Source organism: Bufo bufo, chromosome 8 (genome assembly GCF_905171765.1).
Source record: "Bufo bufo chromosome 8, aBufBuf1.1, whole genome shotgun sequence".
Classification (NCBI taxonomy): domain Eukaryota; kingdom Metazoa; phylum Chordata; class Amphibia; order Anura; family Bufonidae; genus Bufo; species Bufo bufo.
Window position 1 is genome coordinate 19,235,423 of NC_053396.1, and position 16,912 is coordinate 19,252,334.

The 16,912-nt window shown below is 44.5% G+C and overlaps 1 protein-coding gene across 3 annotated transcripts in view; it reads left to right on the forward strand.

Annotated features, from left to right (window-relative positions):
- The first annotated feature begins 9,207 nt into the window (after positions 1-9,207).
- ITIH6 (inter-alpha-trypsin inhibitor heavy chain family member 6) overlaps positions 9,208-16,912 on the forward strand; it is a 41,066-nt gene continuing 33,361 nt past the window's right edge. The window contains exons 1-3 of one of the 3 annotated variants that reach the window (XM_040404940.1): positions 9,208-9,294; positions 11,892-12,100; positions 16,371-16,406. In XM_040404940.1, the coding sequence (XP_040260874.1) occupies positions 11,957-12,100; positions 16,371-16,406 (180 nt within the window). In that variant the 5' untranslated portion in view covers positions 9,208-9,294; positions 11,892-11,956. Of the gene's footprint in view, positions 9,295-11,596; positions 12,101-16,370; positions 16,407-16,912 lie in introns of those variants that run through there. The other 2 variants (XM_040404941.1, XM_040404939.1) reach the window with 2 other exon arrangements.

Consider the following 16,912-nt stretch of genomic DNA (forward strand, 5'->3'; position numbering starts at 1 on the left):
CAAAACCAAATGAAGCTATCCCAAGCAAGGAGTGATGGGTAAAGTCAGACTAAATAGGGCGAGGTAAAGGTCACATGATCCACACCTGAACAGGAGGTGTGGACATACCAGCAACACACAGACAAAGTGAAACCAAAAGAGGCTGTCAGATCACTAATGCGTAGATAATCTTTCAGACATTCTGAGACCTGTCACAGATGTGACACTCAAAGAAAAGACAAAAATTGACCTCTCCCATTATCCTGCCATGTTTTGCCACTGAGGACAGAAGGTCCTTGGTCTCTATCTTCCTACCAGAACCTTTGGGCCTGCCTGTTTCTCACCCCCTTCTTTGCTAATAATTCAATTCTTCTGTAGAGGCGAGTCCTGCACAGGTTCTCTCCACCCAATAGCAAAGTGGATGAGACCAACTGAGGATTAGGAACCTACCCACAGGGGGTCAAATGCAATGACATGGGGAGCAATTTGGTACGTAGACCTTGGGATTTTGCCATCTTCACCATACTAAATGCATCTTCATTGGACATAACTTGTAATGCAGAAGACTTACAGTAGTTTATTGAAGGGGATGTACAGGTTTGGAAAAACATGGCTGCTTTCTTCCAAAAACAGTGCCATACCTAACCACAGGTTGTATGTGGTATTGAAGCTCAGCAATATTGAAGGGCTAGTCACACCATAAGAACTTAACAACTATCTCACTGCGGGGGCCACCACCAATCAGGAGAAGAGGTTCCTTAGAGTAAGTGGAGCGGAGGTCGCACATGAACAGTTATTTCTGGCAGTCCCATAGAGACTAATGGAGTGGCAGGGCGCTTGCGCAAACATTGCTCCATTCACTCCGGGGAGTCCAGGATCCTGTTCTCATAATCAGTGGGAGTCCCAGTGGCCGGCCCTAACCGTTAGGGGATACATTCTTATGGTGGGACAACAACCCTTTGGACTTGAATAGTGCCGAGGGGCAATACCACATGCAACCCATGGTCAGGTGTGGTGCTCTTTTAGAAAGACTCCCTCTATCCTAGAGGACCCTTTTAAAGGGGTTATCCAGGTTGTGCCCCGATCCTGTGCCGCGGCCACCACCGGGAGCATGTGATGTACATTGGTCTTGTGATCCTAGCCTGGTGTTAGTACCCGCAGCGTATGTGTGAATCTCTCGCAAGCAGCGTTTTTCTGTCCGCAATGTAGTGCGGAGCAAGACGGATCCATCCTGGCACACACTATAAGTCAATGGGGACCGATCCAATACAATATAAAACGGATCCGTCCCCCATTGACTTTCAGTGGTGTTCATGATGGATCCGTCATCACTATAGAAGACATAATACAACCGGATCCATTCATGACGGATGCAGGCGGTGGTATTATGGTAACAGAAGTGTTTTTGCAGATCCATGACGGATCCGCAAAAAACGCTAATGTGAAAGTAACCTAAGGGCAAGACGGAACACAAAGTTCCGTCGACAGGACTTTGTTTTCCGTCTTGCATAACTGGAACCAGACGCATGCGTTATGATTGCAAATAGACTTCTATTATGACTGATCAAAACGGAATGCCTCTTAAAGGCTTCCGTTTTGACTTTCCGTCTTATGAATTCCGTTATTTTCCGTTATAACGATGTTATAACGGAAAACAATGACGGAATCCATAACAGTGATGTGAACCCACCCTAACCCTATTTTCCTGAGATCAGTAATGAGATTGACTTGGATTCTGACCTACTGTAGCTGGAAGACTGTCACGGCATAGCACTGATTTTTTTTTTTTAAAAGACAAATGGGGAAAAAAATATAAAAGCATACAAATAATAGCAAAATAAAGTCATAAAAAATAATAGCAAAATAAAAGCATAAAAAATAATAGCAAAATAAAAGCATAAAAAATAATAGCAAAATAAAAGCATAAAAAATAATAGCAAAATAAAAGCATAAAAAATAATAGCAAAATAAAAGCATAAAAAAAATTAAATTTGACATCCGTGTGTGTTTTGCGGATCCACGAATCCACAAAACACGGACATCGGCGATGTGCGTTCCGCATTTTGCAGTCCGCACATCGCCGGCATTCTCATAGAAAATGCCTTTTCTTGTCCGCAATTGCAGACAAGAATAGGGCATGTTCTATTTTTTCGGGATCGGAATTGCGGACCCGGAAGTGCAGGATCCGCAATTCCAGATCCGGGCAGCACATCGTGCTGCCCCATAGAAATGAATGGGTTTGCAATTCCGTTCCGCAAAATTGCGGATATGTGAATGGACCCTAAATATGATCTAATGGTCACATCGCTGGGGGTGCAGGTGCTTAAAATTCTACCGGTTTCCAGAAAGAACGAGTGTAGCTCTGATTGAGAGTCAACATACTAGTGTAATATGTTATCCATGTTTATGAACTCAGTTTCTAATGAACGTATTTTCCAAATCAGTGGAAAGATGTAATTATAGTTTCCAACTTCCGCCAGTTTTATGGTCCCGAAACGCGCTGTAAAATTACTTTTTTTTTCATATAAAACCTCTACACAGATCTCCTCAACCACCACAACAATGGCGTGCGGAGGCCCCAGATTCTCCTTCCCGATGTCATGTAGAGCCCTAAAAATTATAACTCTAAGGAACATAACTCAAGGAAACTCAATCGTGGGTGTGGAGCCTGGAAGTTGCAAATTCACATTATCACTCGGAATGACTTCATTTTAAAGAATTTACCGTTCCTAAGAGGGTGATCTCACCCCCAGGCCAATTATATGAAATTAAATTTTCTACTTCTTTACGTATTTTTCCATGATAATCAAGGCAGGGGGCACTGGAAAACACCCCAGGCAGGAACGTAAAGTTTCTAAAAAAAACATCTCTCCATCTATATGAATGAGAACGACCCTCATAATAATTTTGTATGTATGTGTATATATATATATATATATATATATATATATATACATATACATATACAGGGGTGCACCTAGCCTTTCTGCTGCCTGAGGCGAAAACTGAAACGGCGCCCCCCCAATGCCAATTTCTTAACCTAACCCCTTTACCACAATGAAAGCGCTCATTGCCCATGGCCCTTCCGCTGCCCCCCTCTTGGCCCTTCCTGGTGCGATCGCCTCACCTGGCCTCATTGGTGGTGCACCCCTGTATATATAATGCAATTTTGGTTGCAGTATAGGTATACGGATATATACTATTTTACATGGCCAGTCCTATGTTAAATGGTGCCCTATGGTGTCCGCTCCCCTATATGGTGTACAGTCATACAGTACACAAATAATCATACCAAGAAATACCTAATTTTAAAGGGTTTTCCCAGAGTACGACCTATTCTCAGGATAGCTCATCAGTGTCAGATCAGTGAGGGTCCAACACCCGGCACCACCACCAATCACCAGTGAGCGCCTCCTCACATCTTACCAAGCACAGCGCCGTTCATTGTGTAGTGGCTGTGCTTGGTATTGCAGCCCAGGGCCATTCACTTGAATGGAACTGAGCGTCGCCTAGGCCACGTTGCCGACAAAAACGTGACATCACTGGCCTTTCAAGAGTCCGCAGCGCCCTGGCCTCTTCAAGTAGCTAATCAGATGGGGTGCTAGGAGTCAGACCCCACCAATTAGATATTGATGGCCTATGCAGAGAATAGGACATCAGTGTTCTAGTCCCGCAAAACCTGCAAAATATAGTTCTCAAATAACACTTCCATACAGTTGTTGCCACCATACTGTACAGTAAAAACCACCAAATGGTAACAACATATGGTGACCAAATAACAGCTTCCTATATAATGTAATAACAAAAACTCTGCTATACAGAGTGTCTAAATAATACTGCTATAATGGTGAATTTAAAGGGGTTATCCGATATCTAAAATATCCCCCCCCCTTCAATGCCTGGGCCCCTTGTGTGGATTATACTTGCCTGCTCTCCGGCACCTGCAACGCTCTGGATCCCTGCACGGCCGCCGCTGCTTGAGGCTGGTCACCGTCGCAGCGATCAATGCGGGTGCCAGGAAGCAGGTAAGTATAATCCATACAAGGGGTCCAGGCATTGAAGGGGGGGGGGATATTTTAGATATCGGCCATCAGTGAAGTAGGATACGGATGTATTAACAAATCAGATGTAAATCAGAGTTTGTGGAGGCACATATGCATCGAGCGCCTCCCCCTAGGGCCCTCTATATAACGCGTCCCAGGTGTAGGAAATGCAGAGTGGTATGTTGCAGCCTAAAATGTCTCTATTGTGTGTCACGCTGCTCCTACCTGCATACGGCTAGACCCCAGGCTTTGGCTCTGAAGCAATAAATAGGGGGAATAATTGAGGGATAAAAGAATAACTTGAGTCCAGACCTTGAGATGAAGTTCAATGGCAGCTTTACTTGAGTAAACGTTTTTCCAAAACAGATTTCACACTTTATCTTGGTCCCAGCAGGCTTTAGCATTAACACTGGCAGGCAAACTCCACTCCGCTATATCTGTTTCTCTCTGAATCTGCTGTACTGACAGGCTGGCTGTATAACTCAGCTTCTTCTGTATGCTGCACTTCACTTTGTAGTCTGACTCTAGGTTATGCCACGGAACTTTTCTCCTGGCTCCTGAGGCTTTAAGCTTTGGCCTCCATGGCCAGCAGAGCTTAGGGTGCTCTAGCTGGCGTGGGCACACCCAGGAGAGGCACATCCTTCCCCTAGCTGGGGGTAAGCTAGACTGACTCTAACTGGTCCCCACCCTTCCTGAAGGAAGTAGGACAAGCCCACTATCTAAGTATAGCTCTGCCGGGTTTGCTGCCACCTGCTGGTGAACCAGGCACATTACATGAACAGTTACATAATATTAGAAATGCACAGTGTGGAGGACCTGGAATAAATGCATAAGATGACATGAGGTTAGACCAATAAAGACAGTAGGAAGATGCAGAAGTGGTAACACCACTCTGGGGTGTTACACATAGGTCTGCCTATGAGCTGTATATATTAAACGGTAAGCCTGGTTTACCTGTATATGATATCCACGTCTGTTTCTGTGCTTCTCTTTATGTTAAAAAGGGCATCTGTCAGCAGTTTTGTACCTATGACACTGGCTGACCTGTTACATGTGCACTTGGCAGCTGAAGGAATCTGTGTTGGTGCCATGTTCCTATGTGCCTGCATTGCTGGGAAAAATGCTGTTTTACTATATGCAAATGAGCCTCTAGGAGCAACGGGGGCGTTATCATTACACCTAGAGGCTCTGCTCTCTCTATAACTGAAAAAACAAATATGACCATGGGTATCCCTGACGAAAAAAGTACCAATAAGTATTGCGGCTACATATAGGGACCGTCCACACAAAAATAACTTGGTAAAGCTCACTAAATCTATGACTGAAAACAAAACAAAAATAGAGCTCATAAACAACCAATTGAGAAAAATACTTTATTGTTACATAATAAATATAGTATATGTTGCGATTAAAAAAAAGGGGGAAGAAAAAAACACCATCCGGGCATAGTCAGATCACTGGAATAAAGGTAGAATACTTATAGTCAAAAATCCTCGAGTCAAGTACATAGCATACTCATAAATAATAAGGTGAGCCCACAGCATAAATAACATGGATAGGACAAAAATGGACCAGCAATTGGCGGAAAAAGCCAAAAATACAAAGGTCCTCACACAAAAAGCATTGTGGATGACATGTACACAGTCCGCCGAAACGCGCGTCGGGGTAACGCCATCCCGTCAACATTTTTTTAGTTTTCAGTCTCTCTGCAACTGCCACGTCCTCTGTACTTTAACTGACAGGGCCAGACAGCGAAAGCGTCTTCATGCCTGGCCCTGACAACCTAAGTACAGAGGGCAAGGGTCAGTAGACCATTATTAATGCGCTTTTGGCCCCAGACGGTATTGGCGCTGTCACTATGATTATTTTTTCCTAATTTTACAGCATTTTTCGATGTTTTGAAAAGACTTCCATTCACAGTTCATGGACAAATGACATCATTATTTTCCTAGCAGGGCCGCTATGTGACAGAGCTATAGCGGAGGATGAGCCAGCGGGGGAATGTCCATAACTCACAGGCAGCTGACTGTAAAATGTACGCAGTGGGTCCGTATAACATAGACGGGGGCTCACAAAGTGAACGCAACATTTAACTATAAAATGGACCATGAGAGCTAGTTTTGATAATCAGATTGTACGTACACCGCCATTAAAGGGGTGGTCTACATTGGGTAGTCCCTTTTTATTAGAATGGTCTCTGGACACTAGACTAGTCCCTCTAGCGATCAGCTATAATCTATGTTCATTTACCCTGCAGAGAGTGTGTATTTATCCTGGTGAAATGAAGTATTACTCAATTTTCTTTTAAATCAGTGGGCTGACCATTCAAAGCATGGACAAGCTGGGTCCTCCAAAGCAAGAGACACTCTTTGCAACCTTTCTTTGCTCTGGCTTATAGATAAGGGTCTTAAACAAGCCCCCCTATTAACTTAGAAGTACAAGTATAGTAGAACGGGTTTTTCTGGGACTTAGATATTGATGACCGATCCTCAGGATCGGTCATCAATATCAGAATATCTGGCACCACCACCGATAAACTGTTTCCGGAAACTATACATTGGACGGAGGATTAAGGGAGCTCTCCAGGTTAGAGATATTGATGACCTATTCTCCGGATAAGTCGTCAATATCAGATCGGTGAGGATTCGACACCTGGTACTCCCACCGATCTGCAGTTTCAGGCTTCCACGGTGCCGGAGGCTTTACAGCGTGTGGAGCTGGAGGCAGACAGTGCCATACACTGTGTAGTGGCCGTGCCAGGGTACTGCAGCTCAGCTTCCATTCAAGTGAACGGCAACTGAGCTTTAATTAAAGGGGTTTTCTCATCTCAGACAATGGGGGCATATCGCATATGCCCCCATTGTCTTATAGGTGCGGGTCCCACCGCTGAGACCCGCACCTATATCGAGAACGGAGCCCCGTAAGTGAAGGAGAGCACTCTGCACATGCGCAGCCGCTCTCCATTCATTTCTATGGGGCCGCCGAAAATAGCCGAGGGCTGGCTCGGCTATTGCCCTCTACCCCATAGAAATGAATGGGAGCTTCTATGGGAGAGGCGGGGATTAGCGCTTGGTGGTGGATGGACCCCGGGAAATCTGGGGTCCTCCAGCCACAGCGCTCCCCGCTCCGTTCTCGATATAGATGCGGGTCCCAGCGGTGGGACCCGCACCTATCAGAAAATGGGGCATATCTTAGCGATATGCCCCCATTGTCTAAGATGGGAATACCCCTTTAAACAGTGTATGGAGTCTTCTCCTTCCGCTCTGCACCCTGGCAGCCCCCGGTGCGGCGGCGGCGGCCCAAAAACAGCTGATCAATGCAATCCTTTTTTAATGAATACTCTACAATAACTTTATTCTGCACCGCTTCCCCTTGTGCCCATCAAGAAGAGACATATTCCCACTAATTCACTTAGAGCTGAGGGTACGGAGGGCTATTCATTGACATGGGCTGAGGACAACATCTGAATGAATGAACCGCACTCATTAACCTCTTTACAATATATACCATTATTGTCCCATCATCCCGGATGAGCTCCTCTAATTATAACATTTGGGCAATGAACAAAAGAGCTTTAAGTAAATGGAAGCTGAACTTCTACGGGTGATAAACGCCCATGGGCAGCGGGCAGCTCATAGCCCCAGGCTGTCTGGCGAGTAGAGATGATGAGAGTGATTGGCAGGGAAGCAGAGGTGGAAAAATGGCTCATAAGATTCTACTGTAGACGAGTCCACTGTAGACATGCACACTTGGCTCAGCTGAGGGTGCATGTTTCTTTTAAAGGCCTTTTCTGAGACTTTTATACTGATGACCTATCATCAGTATCTGAACGGTGGGGGTCCGACACCCATGACCCCCGCCGCTCATCTGTTTGTGAAGGCACCGGCGCCCACGTAGCATGGCAGCCTTCTCTCAGCTTACCAACAGGGTTGCCAACCGCCCAGAAATTTCTGGCCAGTCCGTAAAATAGTTTTCCTGTGTCCGTGAACCAAATTGGATGTGTTCATGATTTTTTTTTTTTGTTTTTTTTAGGCTGGTGGTACTGGACTAGATTATTTCGGTGGTAATTATCATCATTTTACAGCTCACAGTAAATGCAGGTAAGGAGTTCTTATACGTATATGGATTACTTATACACTTGATCACTAATTATGGTTTTCCAATTTGTCCGTAAAAAATGTTGCCTGTCTGTGGTTTTGTGATAAATTGTCCAGAAAAAAAAAAATTCTGGTTGGCAACACTGCTCATCAAGCACAGCGCCATACCGTGTATAGTGGCCGTGCTTGGTATCGCAGCTCAGCCCCATTCACTCCGATGAGGCTAAGCTGCACCTATCACATGTGACCGATGAACGTGGCATCACATGGCCTAGGCTAAGCTGGAGAAGGCCGCAGTGCATAGGAGCGCCGGTGCCTTCTAAAGCACCTAGTCCTCTGGTTCGCGCAGCCGGCATCGTCTTCTTTCTTCGTCTTTCAGGACCTGCAAAAGGACCTTTGATGACGTAAGCGCAGGTCCTGCTGTATAAAGATAGAAGATCCTTCTATCTTCATTCAGCAGGACCTGCGCTGACGTCACTACGCTCACCATGTGGTGAGTGCGATTACGTCATCAAAGGTCCTGAAAGCAGAAGAAAGAAGACTATGCCGGCTGCGCGAACAAGAGGATGAGGTGAGTTTGTTTTTATTTTTATTTTTTAACCCCTCAAGCCACATTTTACGAAGCATTTTGTATTAAGAATGCTATTATTTTTCATTATAACCATGTTATAAGGGAAAATAATAAAATGAATAGTACACCTAACCCAAACCCGAACTTCAGTGAAGAAGTCCGGGTTCGGGTCTGGGTACCACATTCAGTTTTTTCTCACGCGCGTGCAAAACGCATTGCACTCGCGCGCAAAAAACTGAACATCGGAACGCAATCGCAGTCAAAACTGACTGCAACTGCGTGCCTACTCGCGCGGGTTTCCCGCAATGCACGCGCAACACATCCGGAGCAAATCCGGGACGCCCGTGTGAAAGAGGCCTAAGAGAGAATGCCAGGTCCTACTATAAAGTCCTGAAAATGTCCTAAAACCGACAGACCAAGCCTTTCCTCTTGGGTTTCTAAATGTGTAAAACGTCTTTATTAATAGCATTGGTCAACATCTGAGTCACTGAACTTCCTACTCTGGAGGCTACGCCGCCGATAGGAGGGTAAACAGCCTTGTGCAATAAATGAAAGACCTTGTAATTTACAAAGAAGCCCATTTCCGAGGATAATGATCCTGAAGGTACATTGACACTTATTATGGAGGATTTAAAGGGAACCTGTCACCATGAGCATCCTGTCCAATCTGCAGGCAGTATGTTATAGAGCAGGAGGAGCTGAGCAGATTGATGTATGAATTTGTAGGAAAATGTCCGGTAGAACTTGTAATTTATGCATTGAAATCCCCTTCTTTTTATGCTTAGGAGTCCAGTGGGCGGTCCTAAAAGTGATTGATAGTCATCTCTGTGCATAGTCCTCACTAATAGGACCGCCCACTGGACTCCTAAGCATGGAAAGAGCAGAGATGTCACTGCATAGATGTAAGTTTTACTGAATCTTTTCACACAAAACTGTAACATACTGCCTGTAGATTGGGCTGCATGTTTATGATGACAGATTCCCGGGGTTTTCCAGTTTGGATCAACATCCTTTAAAGTAATCATTTATGGAGGTCGCTGTCATTTTGTAATGTATTTCTTCTCATTCTGGGCCGTGGTCACATGACCATGTCCATGCAGCTCTTTCCTATTTCCTGTGATGTCCTGTCCACGTGGGGGTGTCAGTGATAGGGGAGTGTCTATGTAAATAGCTCAGTGGGAGGAGCTAGAAACTAGCTGGGCATGGTTAGGGGCTGTGACAGAGGAAGGAGAAGTGCATCATGGGTTTGGTTGGATACAGCAACAGGAAGTGATACATACAGGAGGGAAACAAACCACCGTGATTGGTTTACATGCTGAAAACAGGTCAGGAGAGTACAAACTGAAAAAAAAAAGCATGGAAAAGATGTACATGAGGTAAGCAACTACATGAACATATCTGTTAAAAACCAGAGGCATCCTGGAAAGCCCCTTTAAATCAATAAGCAAGTTTCTGGTTGTTAAAGAGACGGCACCACTTTTGTCCATGGTTCATGTCTGGTTTATCCCTATTCTAAACTAAGCTGCAATACCAAACATAGACTATGTACAAGAGTGGCACTGTTTCTGGAAGAAAGCAGCCCTGTTTTTCTCATCTCAACTTTTTTCAGACCTTTGCTTTTATTGCCTCTGCAGTAACTTCGGATGCACGGCAAGGGGTTCCTTAAAGTACGTGTTTGTTGTGACGCCAGTTGCAGTGAAGCAACAAGGGCACAGGACCCCTTTTCGTGATGTAGTAGGTGGTACACAGGTGTAGGAATTCCAGAGTAGTGTAGGGCAGCCTAAATGTCCCTTAATGTTTGTGCACGTGTCACGGTGCTCCTACCTGGATATGCTGGAACCCCAGGTGTTGTCGTCGGAAGCAGAGCAAAAGGGTAGGGGATGAAGAAATAAATTGAGTCCAGACTTTTTGATGAGGTTGATAGCAGCTTTACTTGAATAAACGTTTCTCCAAACAATGTGCAGACTTTATCTTGGTTCCAGCAGGCTTTGGCATTAACTGTGGCAGGCAAACTCCTTTCTGCTACATCTGTTGCTCTCTGGCTCTGCTGTGCTTGCAGGCTGGTTGTATAACTTAGCTTTAGCTGTGGGCTGCAACTTCTTTCTGTAGTCTGTCTCTAAACTGGTCCAGGAAACTTTACTCCTGGCTTCAGAGGCTTCCATCTTCTGCCTCCATATCCAGCTGAGCTGAAGGTGCTCCAGCTGGCCTATACAGGGCTCGTCCAACAGGGAGGTGCACCTGCTGCCTTCCCCTAGCAGGGGGTAAACTAGACCTTTCCCTAGCAGGGGGTAAGCTAGACCTTCCCTTAGCAGGGGGTAAGCTAGACTGACTAGGACTGGTCTCCACCCTTCCTGCAGGCAGTGGGACACGACCACCACACCACAGAGGGGGGTGTTAGAATGGAAGAGAAGGCTCCATTCTATGTACCTGTAAATCTGCCATGTTTGCTGCCACCTGCTGTTGATCCAGGCACATTACATGTAAACAGTTACATAATAAGAAATATGAATACACATTTTGCAGGACCTAGAAATTAATACATAGGCTGACACGTGGTTAAATATAGGAGACAGTAGCAGGGTGCAGAAGTGGTAATGCACCTCTGGGGTGTTACACCTCTGGTAAGTGGGTTGAAGCCCCACCTCCAGAGGGCTCTTGCAAAGCACATCTATATTTGTAGTGTGTGGGATAACCCAATAAAACTTGTCAGAATTTTTTTTTATTTTTTTTGGCTTAAACAGCCTTTTTCCACAGGAACAAACGTATCTAAAAAAAAACTAAAGAAAAAGTTTTAGAAGATTTCCGGAGAGTATAGAGGTGGATGAGGGTGGTTTGGATAGGTCACCTTGTGAAGAGGTTGCGACCACTAATCTCCTGAATATTAGCTAGGGCAGTTGTCCGCTTTGACCCAGCAGTAAATGGGTAAATACATCTTTTAGCTTTCTACCTCCCCTCTGACTCTTTGATGTCCGGGGCTGCATTCGACTTTATTTAAAGAGCTATTGACACACTTCTGAAACTGGGCTGAACTTCAGAATATTTTGGTTTCATTTAGTGCAGGGGGGGGGGGGAAGGTTTTGGAAGAAGTTGGCCTGTCTCCAATTAAGCGTCCCAAGTCTAACTCATCTGGACAATCATGGCTTGTAAAGGAATGAATGCATCTTTTATAGACCTTAACACCCAAAAGAAAAAATGCTCTAGGTTTAAAAGTGCAAAGGAAAGTCCATCCGTACGGAGTGAAGTCAACGAGCAGAGTCTTCCTAGTGATGCTCCTTAGATGTTTCACCAGCAATTTTTCAATGTCTGCTATGGGGAACTTATCAAGAACTTATTTTCTACTGATGGTGCTCCTGTTCCTGATGGACCTGTCCTTCACTGATCAGAGGAGCCCAACGAGTCCCTACGTGAAGGTAAGTCAACCTGGAACTCTCTGTCATGACCTTCTGCTGGGTACAGCAGATATACTGAACTGCAATCACGTGGGGAATGGGGTTTTTCCACAATTTTTGGGGTTGTGTTGCAAAGATGCAATTTGGGATTATGGATTTTTTTTTAAGGTTTTATGATAGCAGTTGAGAGATGACAGCCATTGGTGTGTCTTCACCATAATTTTGTATAGCCATAATAGTATAAGATAAACTGTATACATGTCCGTGTCTCCTGGCAACTTCTCTGATATCCTACAGGAGGAATGCCAAACTCATGGCCCTCCAGCTGTTGAAAAACTACAACTCCCAGCATGCCCTTATAGCTGTAGGCTGTCTGGGCATGGTGGAAGTTGTAATTTTGCAACAGCCGGAGAGCCACGCATTTCACATCCCTGTCCTACAGTGTAGCTGGTGTCATAATAAACAGTAATGGTCTGGTCCATTTTGGATTAGTTTTTGGAATATTTCTTTGCTGGATACTGTTATTTTTGCAGTAGGTCAAAATGTTGCATTATTTATATCTGGTATTAAAGAGGGTTGTCTGGTTTTTCAGTTCCTTTTTATTCTATGGATGGAGGTCCCCTTGTGTCAGGACCCGCATTAGAAGCTACAAGAGCCTACAAGAGTCATCTTACCCTGTAGGACCTGTCATGTCTACATTACACAGTCAGCCCATTGGTTTAAAGGGAGATCTGTGTAATGCTTCATTTCTCCTAAGGTGGCGCTGCAGGGAACTTAAACACATTCTGCTTGGTTCACCCAAGGACTACAGCGGATCGCCGGGGGTTGCAGCAGTGAGGCCCTACAAACAAAAAGGGGTTGTGCAAAGCGGACCACCAACGATATGAAATGCCCACTATGCTTATGAGCACAAGGAGGCATAAGAGTTATGTAATACAGTAGGGGGCTTTTACTATATGACCTTTACATTGATGGGGGGGAGTAGTACATGGCATTATTAATACAGGGTGGGCCATTTATATGGATACACCTTAATAAAATGGGAATGGTTGGTGATATTAACTTCCTGTTTGTGGCACATTAGTATATGTGAGGGGGGAAACTTTTCAAGATGGGTGGTGACCATGGCGGCCATTTTGAAGTCGGCCATTTTCAATCCAACTTTTGTTTTTTCAATAGGAAGAGGGTCATTTGACACATCAAACTTATTGGGAATTTCACAAGAAAAACAATGGTGTGCTTGGTTTTAACGTAACTTTATTCTTTCATGAGTTATTTACAAGTTTCTGACCACTTATAAAATGTGTTCAATGTGCTGCCCATTGTGTTGGATTGTCAATGCAACCCTCTTCTCCCACTCTTCACACACTGCTAGCAACACCGCAGAAGAAATGCTAGCACAGGCTTCCAGTATCCGTAGTTTTAGGTGCTGCACATCTCGTATCATCTGAAGGCAATCGTCTATGCTGTGAAGATACGAGATGTGCAGCACCTGAAACTACGGATACTGGAAGGCTGTGCTAGCATTTCTTCTGCGGTGTTGCTATCAGTGTGTGAAGAGTGGGAGAAGAGGGTTGCATTGACAATCCAACACAATGGGCAGCACATTGAACACATTTTAAAAGTGGTCATAAACTTGTAAATAACTCATGAAAGAATAAAGTTACGTTAAATCCAAGCACACCATTGTTTTTCTTGTGAAATTCCCAATAAGTTTGATGTGTCAAATGACCCTCTTCCTATTGAAAAAACAAAAGTTGGATTCAAAATGGCCACCATGGTCACCACCCATCTTGAAAAGTTTCCCCCCTCACATATACTAATGTGCCACAAACAGGAAGTAAATATCACCAACCATTCCCATTTTATTAAGGTGTATCCATATAAATGGCCCACCCTGTAGATTTAGTAATTCAGCCAGTGAATCAGTGAACATGGTGCCTTGTGAATATCTGAACCCCTTAGGTGCCCTCTTAGATTACCAGTGTGTACCTTGGACTCAGCTTTCAGGGCAAAGTGCCACGGTGTCCACTTCAATTATTAGAATTATAGTAATACCAATACAGTTGGTTATGAGCCTGACCCAAGTATGATTGTACCTGGCATCAACTGGCAATCACATTACTGTTATTATGTGCCAAATTTATTGGTGCACAGTAGGAATTGCAGCTGCCATCAGTTCCAAGCCACATGAAGGTCACCCCTATGGCCACAGCTGGTACCTGTGCACATATTTTGGCCCATTCTCAGCTTTATGTAACATTCAGCTCTTGCAGAATAATTTATGAAAGAGAAGATTCACATCAGTCACTATTGAGAATAAACATTTAGACAGGACCAGAATAGAAGGATAAAATTGGCAGAAGAAGAAGGACAGGAAAGGTGGAGGAGAAAAGAAGCAACTAGGAAGGAGGGCAAGAGAAAGAGCAGGTTGGTACAAGTAGAAGATAAATGGCAGCAGGAAAGGTGGAGAAGGAGCAACTAAGCAGGAGCACAAACGAAGGAGCAGTTCGGTAGAAGAAGCAGGAGATAAAAGGCAGCAGGAAAGGTGGAGGAGAGAAGGAGCAGGTTGGTAGAAGAAGTAGGAGCTAAAAGGCAGCAGGAAAGGTGGAGAAGGAGCAACTAGGCATGAGGACAAGAGAAGGAGGAGGTTGGTACAAGTAGGAGATAAAGAGCAGCAGGAAAGGTGGACAAGAGAAGGAGCAACTAGGCAAGAGGTGGAGCAGGTTGGTAGAAGAAGTAGGAGATAAAAGGCAGCAGGAAAGGTGGAAAAGAGAAGAAGCAACTAGACAGGAGGGCAAGAGAAGTAACTAGGCAAGAGGGCAAGAGAAGGAGCAACTAGTCAGGAGGGCAAAAGAAGGAGCAACTAGTCAGGAGGGCAAGAGAAGGAGCAACTAGTCAGGAGGGCAAGAGAAGGAGCAACTAGTCAGGAGGGCAAGAGAAGAAAAAACTAGGCAGGAGGGCAAGAGAAGAAGTAACTAGGCAAGAGAAGGAGCAACTAGTAAGGAGGGCAAGAGAAGGAGCAGGTTGGAAGAAGACGGAGATAAAAGCAGGAGGAAAGGTGGAGGAGGAGCAACCAGCCAGGAGGGCAAGAGAAGTAGCAACTAGGCAGGAGGCCAAGAGAAGGAACAGGTTGGTAGAAGATGGAGATAAAAGGCAGGATAAAAGATGGAGAAGAGGAGGAGCAACTAGGTAGGAGACAAGAGAAGGAGCAGGTTGGTAGAAGGAAGAGTGGAGAAGTAGTAGCTATGCAGGAGGAGTAAACAAAGGAGCTCCAGGAATTAGAGACAGAGATTGTTTTAGGAAGCATTTATGAAGCACAGAGCCACCACCAGAGCAGTGCAGGAGAGACTGCAGTCAGGGTCCTGCCTGCCAGTCTACCTCTAGGAAAACAGCCACAAAGCTGGAGTGAAAAAATAAAATTCTGGCTGACAGTATGCGCCACTAGAGGTTGCTCACTGCAAACAGATTTATAAAGCTCTCATTCAGTTTATTTTAGAAATTATTAAAGGGATGTGCCATGCAACCTCTTCTTTGGGCCTGTGACATTACATTTATTGATCATTTGGTCTTTCTGCAGCTGTTCCATTCAATTGAGTGCTGTGGTTGGTATACAGTGAAGGGGCCGCAGTGTCGGATCTTGAGGTTGTAAAAGGCAAATTGCTTATTTGGGATATCACAGAGAGTCCATACCATTTAGCTTTGAGGGGCCCTGGGAATTCTAATGGTTGTCCTTTGGGGTTAGACATAGTCTACTCTCAGGTAATACAGTGTATTATCTACTAACACAACTAGCACAAGTTACGTGATATATTCCTGTGGTTGGAAGATACGAAAAGTTTGAACATTTGGGTCGGTTAAAATTTTTGCAAATATAAAACAAAATTCCACTTTTTCCTAGGTCTTTTAGGCAGCTTTGTCGGCAGAGGAGTTTGTAACTGGAGCTTTTACTTCTCTATCTCTTGAGTATTGCAAATGATTTTCTGGCAGATTCCCAAGCTTTGCAAAGTTGTGTTTACCAGTAACAACTTCTGAGCAGCCCCAAGGGGCTTTAAAAAAAAAAAAGAGAAAAAAAGGAAATAGATGAGATTTGGGCTCGCAGTTGATATTTATGGGTACGAACTATGGCACCAAAATTGGGACAAATAAGACAAACCAGCTGTCATGTGTGTCCACAAAAATACTGGCAGAAAAGAATGTAATTCCCGTAAAAATGTTAATGTAATACTAATACTCATGATGCAAAATTTTACAAAAATTTAAAAAATGTTGCCTCTTTTTTTTCCAATAGAGATTCAAGCGTCAGATCCGAGCAACCAAGACTGAGGTAAGAGAGAAAAAAGAAGAAGAATCTTCTTCAGTAGACGTATGACTTCATACTGATCTCGTAAGATCCTGGGAGAAAAAACATATGTTGTCCCTAAGTAAGAAGGTCAGAAATATGGGGGTGGCCTATGACCTCTACACGGTATCCCACTCAAGGATGGCGCAGTGACTCACACAGACTCTGCCCAGATCCAGATGGAGGCAACAAGCAACAAGCTTATGGTTGTGAACTCTTACAGAGGGCACAAACTTCGTGGTTACGCATAGTATTGTGGCACAGAGCTTGGTGGTTGCTAACAGTTTTGGGACAGTCTCTAAACTCCAAAGTCATTTTCTGCTGGTAACAGGACAGCTTCTAGAACCAGGCATCTTATTAACAGGGCTACCATTCAGGGGCGGACTGGGAACTTAAAGTGGCCCTGGAAAAAATACTAAAAGTCTTGTAGTCGGGTCCAAATTCATGGAAGGCAGGGCTAACACAAGTAGGCAGGGCCAGCAATACCATAT